Raw genomic sequence first — 15250 nt, forward strand, 5'->3', positions numbered from 1 at the left:
GAGGAATGCATAGTGAATAAATGCTGAAAGAGTAAGAAAATAACTGCAGATGCTGGTACAAATCGAAGGTATTTATTCACAAAATGCTGGAGTAACTCAGCAGGTCAATCAGCATCTCAGGAGAGAAGGAATGGGTGACGTTTCGGGACGAGACCCTTCATCGGACTGTAGAAGGGTCTCGACCCGAAACGTCACCCATTCCTTCTCTCCTGAGATGCTGCCTGACCCGCTGAGTTACTCCACCATTTTGTGAATAAATGCTGAAAGAGCTTCGCTCGGGTACAATGGGACATTGCCTTCACATTTCTGCGTAAATAATTAATTTTTCACTTTGCCAAGCCTTGCCCAAGGTCTTGCCTTTTGATTTTTGTTTCATCCGTCAGAGAAAAATCAGATGTTTAATACAATACAATACAATACAATACACAATAGGTGCAGGAGTAGGCCATTCGGTCCTTCGAACCAGCACCGCCATTCAATGTGATCATGGCTGATCATTCTCAATCAGTACCCCGTTCCTGCCTTCTCCCCATACCCCCTGACTCCGCTATCTTTAAGAGCTCTATCTAGCTCTCTCTTGAAAGCATCCAGAGAATTGGCCTCCACTGCCTTCTGAGGCAGAGTGTTTCCACAGATTTACAACTCTCTGACTGAAAAAGTTTTTCCTCCTTTAAAATGTGGATATGTATCGGTTTGGTCCTTTGGGCATTGCCTGCAGCCATCACCATGCGTAAAAGGTACAAAGAAGGAACTGCAGATGCTGGTTTAAACCGAGGATAGGCACAGAATGCTGGAGTAACTCAGCGGGCCAGGCAGCATCTCTGGAGGGAAGGAATAGGTGACGTTTCGGGTCGACACCCTTCTTCAGACTGAAGAAGTCTCGACTGGAAACATCACGCATTAGTTACTTTTCCCCAGAGATACTGCCTGATCCGCTGAGTTACTCCAGCTTTTTTGTGTAAAATGCTCAAAATTCTGACTATGGGTGCTGTACTGTACGGAGTTTGTACGTTCTCCCCGTGACCTGCGTGGGTTTTCTCTGAGATCTTCGGTTTCTTCCCACACTCCAAAGACGTACAGGTTTGTAGGTCAATTGGCTGGGCAAATGTAAAAAGAATTGTCCCTAGTGGGTGCAGGATAGTGTTAATGTACGGGGATCGCAGGGAGGCGCGGACCCGGTGGGCCGAAGGGCCTGTTTCTGCGCTGTATCTCTAAAAATAAAAAATAAAAAAAATCTACCCTCCGGTGAACTTTAGGTTCGAAAGTTGGTGTCGTGTTCTTGTTCCATGTCTGTATAAAACTTCAGAGTCTTCGAGGAACAACAGAAGTCTTCATTGCATTTAACTCAATGCTGGCAGCAAGACAACTAAAAAATGGCTGCAACCACACAGTCCGGCTGCACACTCACACACTGTGTACAGCCAGAGATAACCATGTACAAAAACGTCTCCCTTTGTCCTGCGCAGCGCCACCTGCTGCACGGGAGGAGCGACGGGTCCTCCCACCCCAAACGGAACCACCAAACATCACAGTCGGCACCGTAGGAGGGTTGACAAATCTGTTGAAGGATATTATTATGTTCAGATGCGATGCTTTACTTTGCCGAGGCAGCTGGCTTTTGTTGTTTCGACTAAGTAGATTATTTACCGATTTCTCCTTAGGCTCTGATGTGCTGTGGATCCTTCTTTGCTGTGCCAGAATTATCTCAACAGGTAAAGAGCAGTAGCCTTTAGTGACATGTTTCTCTTTCATCAATCAATTTTCCTTATCAGTTTTCACATGTAATATTCCCACTTCACCATTTCGACATCTTTTAATTTACACGCCAATCCTCCGTCAGCCTTTGATTTGCATGGTCATCCATGTCCTGAAAAGAAACATCTCTATCCTATGCTCACCTCCCCATTCTTGGAATATTCGTATTTGTACATTTAAGGGAGTCAAGGTGAAAAAAAAAAAAATCTTCGTGGAAGAGTCGTGATTGTTAATTGCCAGAAGGGTACAAATGTGGAATATACTCCACAGGGCTCTCTCTGCAGGAACGACACCTGCAGAATCCACATACGTCAACTATGTAAACTCCGCCCAGTCAATTACCTCAGTTATCAGTTTGATTCAGTTGGGTGCTTCCTCCTCTCAATAGACAATAGGTGCAGGAGTAGGCCACTCGGCCCTTCGAGCCAGCACCGCCATTCACCGTGATCATGTCTGTACCCCGTTCCTGCCCTCTCCCCATACCCCCTGACTCCGCCATCATTAAGAGCTCTATCTAGCTCTCTCTTGAAAGCATCCAGAGAATTGGCCTCCACTGCCTTCTGAGGCAATGGAGTGCCCCGAAGATCAAATATTTATTACTTACTAGACAAAGTGGACCCGTTGGGCCCAAATCTCTCCTGCATTGGTGCAGCACCCTCTCCTCCCCCACTCCCCCCATCCCTCTCAACCCCTCTCCCTCCCTCCTCCCCCTCCCCTCCTTCCCCTCCCCCTTCCCCTCACCCCCATTCCATCCCCCTCAACCACCCTTATACTCCCTCCCTCAACCCCCTCCCTCCCACCTCCCTCCCTCCCTCCCCCTCCCTCCCTAGGAGATAGATATATACTTTAAAATGTGAATAACTTTAATAATATAACACCGATTTCAATGAAACTTCTTCCATTAGCACCAAAGGGACGGCGGTGAGTAAGGTGGGCCTGAAATGGTTGCGCTATCGTGTACCGTTTTGCTGTAGTTCAGGAACAAACAAACAAACAAACAAACAAACGAGAGCTTTAGTATATAGATATTAATGACCTTGAGAACGGGACAAAACCTCAGCAGACAACCTTTCTCACATTTCACTGCCTCAGATGTGAACGGGATAAGTGTTGTAAGAAAAAAAACAGAGAACAAGACCCGTGAGATCATTGGCATCTTGGCATTGGAGGTCATGTGCCATCATGTTGAGTAACATGTGTAACCACAAACAACTTTGAGCTCATGCACATTCACATGGCTCACATGACATTAATATGACCTTGGGCCGCAGCAGAGGGTCATAAGGTCATCAGTGATGGGAGCAGAATTTGGCCATTCGGCCCATCGTCTACTCCGCCATTCAATCACGGCTGATCTATCTCTCCCTCCCAACCCCATTCTCCTGCCTTCTCCCCATAACCCCTGACACCCGTGCTAATCAAGAATCTATCTGTGAGTTTAGAAGGATGAGAGGGGATCTTATAGAGACGTATAAAATTATAAAAGGACTGGACAAGCTAGATGCAGGAAAAATGTTCCAATGTTGGGGGAGTCCAGAACCGGGGGCCACACAGTCTAAGAATAAAGGGGAGGCCATTTAAAACTGAGGTGAGAAGAAACTTTTTCACCCAGAGAGTTGTGAATTTGTGGAATACTCTGCCACAGAGGGCAGTGGAGGCCAAATCACTGGATGAATTTAAAAGAGAGTTAGATAGAGATCTAGGGGCTAGTGGAATCAAGGGATATGGGGAGAAGGCAGGCACGGGTTACTAATTGGAGATGATCAGCCATGATCACAATGAATGGCGGTGTTGGGTGGGAAGGGCCAAATGGCCTCCTCCTGCACCTATTTTTCTATGTTTCTATGTTTTTTTTGCTATCTCTGCCTTAAATATATCCACTGACTTGGCCTCTACAACCTTCTGTGGAAATGAATTCCACTCTGACTAAAGAAATTCTTCATCAACTCCTTCCTAAAGGAACGTCCTTTAATTCTGAGCCCTGAGTACAGGGCCCTAGTGAGACCGCACCTGGATTACTGTGTGCAGTTTTGGTCTCCAAATTTGAGGAAGGATATTCTTGCTATTGAGGGCATGCAGCGTAGGTTTACTAGGTTCATTCCAGGAATGGCGGGACTGTCATATGTTGAAAGACCAGAGCGAATAGGCTTGTATACACTGGAACTTAGAACGATGAGACGGGGATCTTATTGAAACATATAAGATTATCAAGGAATTGGACACGTTAGAGGCAGGAAACATGTTCCCGATGTTGGGGGAGTCCAGAACCAGGGGCTGCAGTTTAAGAATAAGGGGTAGGCCATTTAGAACGGAGATGAGGAAAAGCTTTTTCAGTCAGAGAGTTGTGAATCTGTGGAATTCTCTGCCTCAGAAGGCAGTGGAGGCCAATTCTCTGGATGCTTTCAAAAGAGAGTTAGATAGAGCTCTTAAGGAGAGCGGAGTCAGGGGGTGTGGGGAGAAGGCAGGAACGGGGTACTGATTGAGAATGATCAGTCATGATCACATTGAATGGCGGTGCTGGCTCGAAGGGCCGAATGGCCTACTCCTGCACCTGTTGTCTATTGTCTATTGTCTATTGCATCTCTAGATAGAAGGAATGGGTGACGTTTCGGGTCGAGACCTTTCTTCAGACCGAGAGTCAGGGGGAGAGGGAGACACAGAGATCAGGAAGGGCAAGGTGTGAAAATGTGGAGGGGGTACTGATTGTGGATGATCAGCCATGATCACATTGAATGGCGGTGCTAACTCGAAGGGCCGAATGGCCTACTATTTTGTCTGTTGTCCGATAGGTGAAGCCCGATTGTCAGACTTGGAGCTCTGTCCCTCAAGAAACGGCAGATGAGAGATTGATTGCCCTTTTCAAACCAGGCGCCAATATAGCAGGCGGGATGAGGCTGAGCTGACACAATCCTACTTAATGGGGGAATGTCACAAATGGGGCTGAATAGTCCCATTTTATAATACGCTCCAAGCCTCTGCGAACCATTCGTTTCACCCAACAAACAGCTAAGAATGGCCAGTTTCCTTTACCAACGTCACTCTTTTTGCATATCTTTCATTCATTGTTCTGTATCTCTCCACATCATTGCCTATGTCTCTCGTTTCCCTTTCCCCTGACTTTTATTTGAAAGAGGCATGAAGAAGCAGGGGATGGAGAGAAATAAACCACTTGCAGCCGAAAAAGATTAGTCTGGTAGACACAAAAATGCTGGAGTAACTCAGCGGGTCAGGCGGCATCTCAGGAGGGAGGGAATGAGTGACGTTTCGGGTCGAGACCCTTCTTCAGACTGAAGAAGTCTCAACTGGAAACGTCACCCATTAGTTACTTTTCCCCAGAGATACTGCCTGATCCGCTGAGTTACTCCAGCTTTTTTGTGTAAAATGCTCAAAGTTCTGACTGTGGGTGCTGTACCGTACGGAGTTTGTACGTTCTCCCCGTGACCTGCGTGGGTTTTCTCCGAGATCTTCGGTTTCTTCCCACACTCCAAAGACGTACAGGTTTGTAGGTCAATTGGCTGGGCAAATGTAAAAAAAATTGTCCCTAGTGGGTGTAGGATAGTGTTAATGTGCGGGGATCGCAGGGTGGCGCGGACCCGGTGGGCCGAAGGGCCTGTTTCTGCGCTGCATCTCAGTTTTAAATGGCCTCCCCTTTATTCTTAGACTGTGTGGCCCCTGGTTCTGGACTCCCCCAACATTGGGAACATTTTTCCTGCATCTAGCTTGTCCAGACCTTTTATAATTTTGTACATCTCGATAAGATCCCCTCTCATCCTTCTAAACTCCAGTGAATACAAGCCCAGTCCGCCCAATCTTTCCTCGTATGGCAGTCCCGCCATCCCAGGGATTAACCTCGTGAACCTACGCTGCACTGCCTCAATAGCAAGGATGTCCTTCCTCAAATTAGGAGATCAAAACTGCACACAATACTCCAGATGTGGTCTCACCATTGCCCTATACAACTGCAGAAGGACCTCTTTGCTCCTGTTCTCAAATCGTCTCGTTATGAAGGCCAACATGCCATTAGCTTTCTTCCTGCTGTACCTGCACGCTTACTTTCAGTGACTGGTGTACAAGGACACCAAGGGCTCATTGCATTTCCCCTTTACCTAATCTGACCCCATTGAGATAATAATCTGCCTCCTTGTTTTTCCCGCCAAAGTAGATAAACTCACATTAATCTGCATTATCTCCCACGCATCTGCCCGCTCACTCAATCTGTCCGAGTCACCCTGCAACCTCCTAACATCCTCTTTGCAGTTCACACTGCCACCCAGCTTTATGTCATCCGCAAACTTGCTAGTGTTACTTCTAATTCCATCATCCAAGTCATTAATATATATTGTAAATAGTTGCGGCTGAGTTACTCCAACATTTTGTGTCTACCTTCGATTTGAGCCAGTTTTTTTCCCCTGACATCAAGTGTGGACATGATGAACAAAGGCCCTCTTCCTGTGCTGTTCCGATGTACAAAGTTCTGAAATTCCCTCTCTTAACTTCTCCACTGTTCCCTTCTCTAAGACATTCCTTAAAACAACCTTTCACAAAGTCTTCCATTGTCCCTTCTCATATCAACCTTATGTATTAATATTAATTTCTCTAACTTTAAGTAACCCTTCTGTCTCCTCTCTCTCCTTCCCTCCCCCACCCAAAGTCGTCTTGTCGAGTCTCATTGTCTGTTAACTCGTTTTCACCTCGGCCCACAGCTAACAATGGCCTGTTTCCTTTATCACCGTTACTTTTTTTGCAGATCTTTCATTCATTTGATCTGTATCTCTCCACATCACCGTCGACATCACTCATTTCCCTTTCCCCTGACTCTCATTCTGAAGAATTATTTGTGGAATTCTCTGCCGCAGAAGGCAGTGGAGGCCAATTCACTGGATGAATTTAGAAGAGAGTTGGATAGAGATCTAGGGGCTACTGGAATCAAGGGATATGGGGAGAAGGCAGGCACGGGTTACTGATTGTGGATGATCAGCCATGATCACAATGAATGGCGGTGTTGGCTCGAAGGGCCAAATGCCCTCCTAAAGCATCTATTTTCTATGTTTCTATGTTTCTAATATCGGAGCCAGGGGGTAATGGGGAGAAGGCAGGAACGGGGTACTGATTTAGAATGATCAGCCATGATCACATTGAATGGCGGTGCTGGCTCGAAGGGCCAAAAGGCCTCCTCCAGCACCTATTTTTTATGTTTCTATGTTTCTAAGAAGGGTCCCGACCCGAAACGTCACCCATTCCTTCTCTCCAGGGATGCTGCCTGGCCTGCCAAGTTACTCCGGCATTTTGTGTTTGTTCATCTTCAATTTTGTGTTGTTTGGTCAGAAGTTTTGCCTCACGGTTCTCCTTGAAGCAAGTCAGTTATTTTATGTCCAAACCTGATATAAAAATTGAAGGGTTATAGACAATAGACAATAGGTGCAGGAGTAGGCCATTCGTCCCTTCGAGCCAGCACCACCATTCAATGTGATCATGGCTGATCATTCTCAATCAGTACCCCGTTCCTGCCTTCTCCCCATTGTGTATTGTGACTCCTCTGAAAAGCCCCCGTGTTGTGACATTTCCCGCCTTGTTTCATTGACCGTTTTAACTTTGATGTTCACTGTTCCACTGCCTTCACCGTTCCTATTCCCGGAATGGCGGGACTGTCGTATGTTGAAAGACTGGAGCGACTAGGCTTGTATACACTGGAATTTAGAAGGATGAGAGGAGATCTTATCGAAACGTATAAGATTATTAAGGGGTTGGACACGTTAGAGGCTGGAAACATGTTCCCAATGTTGGGGGAGTCCAGAACAAGGGGCCACAGTTTAAGAATAAGGGGTAGGCCATTTAGAACCGAGATGAGGAAAAACTTTTTTAGTCAGAGAGTTGTGAATCTGTGGAATTCTCTGCCTCAGAGGGCAGTGGAGGCCAATTCTCTGAATACATTCAAGAGAGAGCTAGATAGAGCTCTTAAGGATAGCGGAGTCAGGGGGTATGGGGAGAAGGCAGGAATGGGGTACTGATTGAGAATGATGAGCCATGATCACATTGAATGGCGGTGCTGGCTCGAAGGGCCGAATGGCCTCCTCCTGCACCTATTGTCTATTGTCTATTCTCCCATCTCTTGCTGCATAAATTATTGATCACCGCTGCTGTTCTGTGCAGCAAGTTAAATTCATTGTTTTCAATTACATCCCCCCCCCCGTGAAGGATTGCCAAATAATCCTCACCAGACAATCTCATGCGCCACATTCCATAATCGAGAGCCAACGCTTTAGTGGTGTCTCGCTGGGAAGAGGACGAGAGATTTTTTTTTCTCTCAGAAGTATAAGATGTATTGTTCTCATTAACAGTCTATTTCTTGGTTTTTATTGCATTTCCAAATCACCGCCCTGGACAGCCTCATCAACTAACAATAAGGGTCATCACGTTTCAGCTCGCCACGTTCAAAGCAAAGGAATTCAGGACTGCAAAGCCATCATTGAGACTTGTGATAACAAAGAGCTGCTGGTGAACCAAGGCGCTGTGCGTTCTCTAAACTGGCGGAAATAAATGAACTACATCCTCCCACTGTCGCGAGTAAAAATTACTAGAGAAAGTGAGCACGGAATGACAGAGATCTGTGCAGTTCGGGAGAGGGCACAGACAGCCAGAAACAAAACAAATCAAACAAAATGGAAGCCAGTTATGTCGTCATAAGCATTGCAATAAGGTGCAGTAGGAGGCCATTCGGCCCTTCGAGCCAGCACCGCCATTCATTGTGATCGTGGCTGATCATCCACAATCAGTAACCCGTGCCTGCCTTCTCCCCGTATCCCTTGATTCCACTAGCCCCTAGAGCTCTATCTAACTCTCTCTTAAATCCATCCAGTGATTTGGCCTCCACTGCCCTCTGTGGCAGAGAATTCCACAAATTCACAACTCTCTGGCTGAATAAGTTCCTTCTCACCTCAGTTTTTAATGGCATACCCTTTATTCTAAGACTGTGGCCCCTGGTTCTGGACTCCCCCAACATTGGGAACATTTTTCCTGCATCTAGCTTGTCCAGTCCTTTTATAGTTTTATACGTCTCTATAAGATCCCCTCTCATCTTTCTAAACTCCAGTGAGTACAAGCCCAGTCTTTCCAATCTTTCCTCATATGACAGTCCCGCCAACCCAGGGATTAACCTCGTGAACCTACGCTGTAATGCCTTAATAGCAAGGATATCCTTCCTGTGATTATTATTATTTTCCAATGTTCTATAGATTCCGGGTCAGTTCCTGTGGATTGGAGGGTAGCTAATGTTATCCCACTTTTCAAGAAAGGAGGGAGAGAGAAAACGGGAAATTAGAGACCAGTTAGTCTGACATCTGTGGTGGGGAAGATGCTGGAGTCAATTATAAAAGACGAAATTGCGGAGCATTTGGATAGCAGTAACAGGATCGTTCCGAGTCAGCATGGATTTACGAAGGGGAAATCATGCTTGACTAATCTACTGGAATTTTTTGAGGATGTAACTAGGAAAATTGACAGGGGAGAGCCGGTGGATGTGGTGTACCTCGACTTTCAGAAAGCCTTCGACAAGGTCCCACATAGGAGATTGGAGGGCAAAATTAGAGCACATGGTATTGGAGGTAGGGTACTGACATGGATAGAAAGTTGGTTGACAGACAGAAAGCAAAGAGTGGGGATAAATGGGTCCCTTTCAGAATGGCAGGCAGTAACTAGTGGGGTACCGCAAGGCTCGGTGTTGGGACCGCAGCTATTTACAATATACATCAATGACTTGGATGAAGGGATTAAAAGTACCATTAGCAAATTTGCAGATGATACAAAGCTGGGTGGCAGTGTGAACTGTGAGGAAGATGCTATGAGGTTGCAGGGTGACTTGGACAGGTTGTGTGAGTGGGCGGATGCTTGGCAGATGCAGTTTAATGTGGATAAGTGTGAGGTTATCCACTTTGGTGGTAAGAATAGGTAGGCAGATTATTATCTGAATGGTGTCAAGTTAGGAACAGGGGACGTACAACGTGATCTGGGTGTCCTAGTGCATCAGTCACTGAAAGGAAGCATGCAGGTACAGCAGGCAGTGTAGAAAGCCAATGGAATGTTGGCCTTCATAACAAGAGGAGTTGAGTATAGGAGCAAAGAGGTCCTTCTACACTTGTACAGGGCCCTAGTGAGACCGCACCAGGAGTACTGTGTGCAGTTTTGGTCTCCAAATTTGAGGAAGGATATTCTTGCTATTGAGGGCGTGCAGCGTAGGTTTACAAGGTTAATTCCCGGAATGGCGGGACTATCATATGTTGAAAGACTGGAGCGACTAGGCTTGTATACACTGGAATTTAGAAGGATGAGAGGAGATCTTATCGAAACGTATAGGATTATTAAGGGGTTGGACACGTTAGAGGCAAGGACCCACAGTTTAAGAATAAGGGGTAGGCCATTTAGAACTGAGACGAGGAAAAACTTTTTCAGTCAGAGATTTGTGAATCTGTGGAATTCTCTGCCTCAGAAGGCAGTGGGGGCCAATTCTCTGAATGCATTCAAGAGAGAGCTGGATAGAGCTCTTAATGATAGCGGAGTCAGGGGGTATGGGGAGAGGGCAGGAACGGGGTACTGATTGAGAATGATCAGCCATGATCACATTGAATGGCGGTGCTGGCTCAAAGGGCCGAATGGCCTCCTCCTGCACCTATTGTCTATTGCCACTTGTCACTTGTTGCATTAATGACATGAAGTTTTTCTTATATCAAATGAAAGTTCCAACTAATGTAAGGGACAACACTATCACATCGAAGGGTAACCAGCTTTCCAGATTTATGACAAAAGCATTTGTCAAACTGAGAGGTTGTGATACAGTGACGTTTTAATAGATGTTCTTGACACAATATAAAATCATTGCAGAATCGTTCATTCTCACTCTGATGCTCCGTGACAAACAATGAACTGATAATTTCTAAACATATTCATGACAGCAAGGCAAAAGGTTGTCAGATAAGGAGAGAATAAGCACGAAATGTAAAGCCAGAGGGAGGGATATAGGTAGGGGCCAACTATCGCGCTCCCAAATACGGGACAAGGTGACGTCACCGCCCCGCGCCCCACGTGACCTCACACAGCCAGCGTGCCACGTGCTCCCGCTCCACCAATGGCGGCCGCCCGGGCCGGGAGGCGGGTTGCAGAGCTGGTGGACTGAGTGCGAGTGGTCAGTGAAACAGTCGCCGGGTCTGCGCTTGGTCTCATCGATGCTCAGGGGGCCACATCGGGAGCCCCGGGTGCAGGAGACCAGTTTAGAGGAGATGCTGTGAAACTCTGTCTCACCTGGAAGCACTGCGGGGGGGGTGGAGGAGGGGGGGGGGGGTGGGGTGTGAGGGGAGGGGGAGGTGTTACATCTCCTGCGGTTGCAGAGGAAACATAGAAACATAGAAACATAGAAAATAGGTGCAGGAGTAGGCCATTCGGCCCTTCGAGCCTGCACCGCCATTCAATATGATCATGGCTGATCATTCAGCTCAGTATCCCATACCTGCCTTCTCTCCATACCCCCTGATCCCTTTAGCAAAAAGGGCCACATCTAACTCCCTCTTAAATATAGCCAATGAACTGGCCTCAACTACCTTCTGTGGCAGAGAATTCCACAGACTCACCACTCTCTGTGTGAAGAAATGTTTTCTCATCTCGGTCCTAAAAGACTTCCCCCTTATCCTTAAGCTGTGACCCCTGGTTCTGGACTTCCCCAACATCGGGAACAATCTTCCCACATCTAGCCTGTCCAACCCCTTAAGAATTTTATATGTTTCTATAAGATCCCCCCTCAGTCTTCTAAATTCCAGCGAGTACAAGCCTAGTCTATCCAGTCTTTCTTCATATGAAAGTCCTGCCATCCCAGGGATCAATCTGGTGAACCTTCTCTGTACTCCCTCTAAGGCTAGAATGTCTTTCCTCAGATTAGGAGACCAAAACTGTACACAATACTCCAGGTGCGGTCTCACCAAGGCCCTGTACAACTGCAGCAGAACCTCCCCGCTCCTATACTCAAATCCTCTCGCTATGAATGCTAACATACCATTCGCTTTCTTCACTGCCTGCTGCACCAGGGGAGGCAGTAGTTTTGCGTGAGAATGGGAGAGTGGACAAAGGACCGTGGTCTCTGGTCTCTTTGCAAAAGCGCAAAGAGGTGGGCACGGGAAGACGTGAACGGCGGTGGAAGCAGCATTGAAGCGCGGTGGAAAGGCCGGAGGGTAACGCGTTGGATACGGAGGCTGCACGTGGGGGGGAAAGTAAGGAGCATGGGAATTTTGTTCCCGTCTCGGGGGAAGTGGAGCACTAGCAAAGCTGCAGGACACGGAGGAGACAAGGCCGAGGGAACCGTCAAACTGTCTCACATTCAGCTGGAGTTTGACGCGTAAGGTTATTAAGGGGTTGGACACTTTTTCAGTCAGAGAGTTGTAAATCTGTGGAGAGTTAGATAGAGCTCTTAAGGATAGCGGAGTCAGGGGGTATGGGGAGAAGGCAGGAACGGGGTACTGATTGTGAATGATCAGCCATGATCACATTGAATGGCGGTGCGTACAGGCACGAAGGGCCGAATGACCTACTCCTGCACCTATTGTCTATTGTCTATTGTCTATTGACAGCTTTCTCAATGGTGTGCCACTGTTGAAAGCAATCGAGCATGGATTGTCTGAGCCACAAACCTTTAATTAATCCGGTCAGAGTAAATAGATTTGTTAGCAGCCTTCAGGAAAACAACATTGGCTTTGCACTGAATCAGGTGGTGAGGTAGTAAATCACTCCTCAATTACTGCCTGTACACTGATGAGACAAGCATAAGTTTATTGAAGTTTATAAGTTTATCGGAGAGGCAGTATTTTCAGCTTTTATTACCATTAGCCAGAGCTTTGACATGGAAATTGTACAATTGAGATCAAACAGAAATCTTTTGCTGCATTCAATTGAAGGTGCCTTGTGTAACCCAATGAGATGGACTTCTGTATAATTAATGAGTGCAATCTCTCTGTCATTTGATAGCAGTTCTGCCCACTGGTGTCTCTTTTGCTTGTGCATATCGACAATAGACAATAGGTGCAGGGGTAGGCCATTTCGCCCTTCGAGCCAGCACCACCATTCAATGTGATCATGGCTGGTCATTCACAATCAGTACCCCGTTCCTGCCCTCTCCCCATACCCCCTGACTCCGCTATCTTTAAAAGTTCTATCAATCTCTCTCTTGAAAGCATCCAGAGAATTGGCCAATCAATTCACTTTAGATTGGTTTTAGAGATACAGCACGGAAACAGGCCCTTCGGCCCACCAGCGTTCCCGCTCACAAGCACCATCCTATACATACTCGGGACCATTTACAATATTTGCACAGCCAATTAACCTACAAACCTGTACGTCTTTGGAGTGTGGGAGGAAACGAGATCCCGGAGAAAACCCACGCAGGTCACGGGGAGAACGTACAAACTCCGTACAGACGGCGCCCGTAGTCAGGATCGAACCCGCAAGGCCGCAACTCTGCCGCTGCGCCACCATGCCTCCATGCTGGAACGGTCCACGTTGGGAGAGTCTGCACTGGGACAACTGGCTTCGGGAATGTCTGTACAGAGACATTTGCCGCTGGAAAGGAACAGTCAGAGCTCAGACTTGGAGGAGTAGGATAAAAAAAACTGCAGGCGCTGGTTTAAATGGAAGGTGGATACAAAATGCCGGAGTAACTCAGCGGGCCAGGCAGCATCTCGGGAGAGAAGGAATGGATGACATTTCGGGTCAAGAGCTTTCTTCAGGCTGATGTCAGGGGGGGGGGGGGAACAAAGATAGGATGTAGTCGGAGACAGGAAGAATGGTGGGAGATTTCGCTTGGGCAGTTTATACCCCAACGGTATGAACGTTGACTTCTCCAACTTCAGATAGTTCCTATGTCCCTCTCTTTCCCCTCCCCCTTCCCAGTTCTCCCACCAGTCTTCCTGTCTCCGACTACATCCTATCTTTGTCCCGCCCCCACCCCTGACATGAGTCTGAGGAAGGGTCTCGACCCGAAACGTCACCCATTCCTTCTCTCCAGAGATGCTGCCTGACCTGCTGAGTTACTCCAGCATTGTGTGTCTGCCTTCGACTCAGGCATGGACGTTTGACTGTGGGGCCATGGGGGGGGTCGGGACAGTCAGTGCCTTAACATTCGGTGCTGTGACCAACACCGCTCGGAGAGTTGGTGCTGGAACTGAGAGTGCTGTGAAAGTTGGGCAAGAGACTATACAAGCTGTGGGATTTGAATCTGGATCCTCAGTGCTGGCTCAGTTGGTATTGAACATTTGCCAATGGGACATTCAGATCTGGGTCCATCATTGCTGTGACAGTTAGAACCAGTTCATCACATGGTCACAAGTTATAGGAATAGTAATTAGGCCATTCGGCCCATCGAGTCCATTCCGCCATTCAATCATGGCTGATTAGGGGTCACAGTTTAAGGATGAGGGGGAAGTCTTTTAGGACCGAGATGAGAAAACATTTCTTCACACAGAGAGTGGTGAGTCTGTGGAATTCTCTGCCACAGAAGGTAGTTGAGGCCAGTTCATTGGCTATATTTAAGAGGGAGTTAGATGTGGCCCTTGTGGCTAAAGGGATCAGGGGGTATGGAGAGAAGGCAGGTACAGGTTATAGAGCTGGATGATCAACCCTGATCATATTGAATGGCGGTGCAGGCTCGAAGGGCCGAATGGCCTACTGCACCTATTTTCTATGTTTCTATGTTTCTATCTCTGCCTCCCGGTCCCATTCTCCTGCCTTCTCCCCGTAACCCTTGACACCCGTTCTAATCAAGAATGTGTCTATCTCTGCCTTATAAATATCCACTGACTTGGCCTCCATTGCCCTCTGTGGCGATGAGTTCCACAGATTAACTGCCCTCTCACTAAAGAAGCTCCTCCTCACCTCCTTTCTAAAAGAGCTCCCTTTAATTCTGTGGCTGTGACCTCTGGTCCTAGGCTCTCCCGCCAGTGGAATCATCCTCTCCACATCCACTCGACCTGTGCCTTTCATTATTCTGTAAGTTTCGATGAGGTCCCCCCTCGACCTTTTAAACTCCAGCGAGTTTAGCTGCCAAGCCAAATCAAAATTGGGTGAATAGACAATAGACAATAGACAACTATTACTGAAGCATCTAGTGATCGTACAGTTGCAACTGGGCCCTTCAGTGTTGGGACAGTGAGAAGCAGGTCTTCAGTGGCAGGTCAATTGATATGGAATGACCAGGCGATGGGACAATTAGAACTGGTCCATCGGTGATGTGACGATCGGAACCTCGTGCACCAGCACTGAGTCAATTAGTGCAGAAACATCTCCCGATGGGGCAGTCAGCACTGGGTCCATCATACTTGGACAGCTGTTGCTGGATCCGTCAGACTGTAATGGTTTGAGCCGAGACCTTCGGTGCAGGGACATTTGAAGCTGGGCCCACTGATTGATGTCTCATTATCGAGCCCAGTGTTGTAAGTACCACTCGTCACCAAATGCATTTGATTTA

At 47.3% G+C, this 15250-nt stretch overlaps 1 protein-coding gene across 1 annotated transcript in view; it reads left to right on the forward strand.

Moving 5' to 3' along the window:
• The window catches only part of LOC144593039 (amphiphysin-like), a 149851-nt gene that overhangs the window by 72871 nt on the left and 61730 nt on the right, over positions 1–15250 (forward strand). Inside the window, exon 12 of the mRNA XM_078398452.1 lies at positions 1662–1712. Coding sequence (XP_078254578.1) covers positions 1662–1712 — 51 coding nt within the window. The remainder of the gene's footprint in view (positions 1–1661; positions 1713–15250) is intronic.

Source organism: Rhinoraja longicauda, chromosome 4 (assembly GCF_053455715.1).
Source record: "Rhinoraja longicauda isolate Sanriku21f chromosome 4, sRhiLon1.1, whole genome shotgun sequence".
Lineage (NCBI taxonomy): Eukaryota > Metazoa > Chordata > Chondrichthyes > Rajiformes > Arhynchobatidae > Rhinoraja > Rhinoraja longicauda.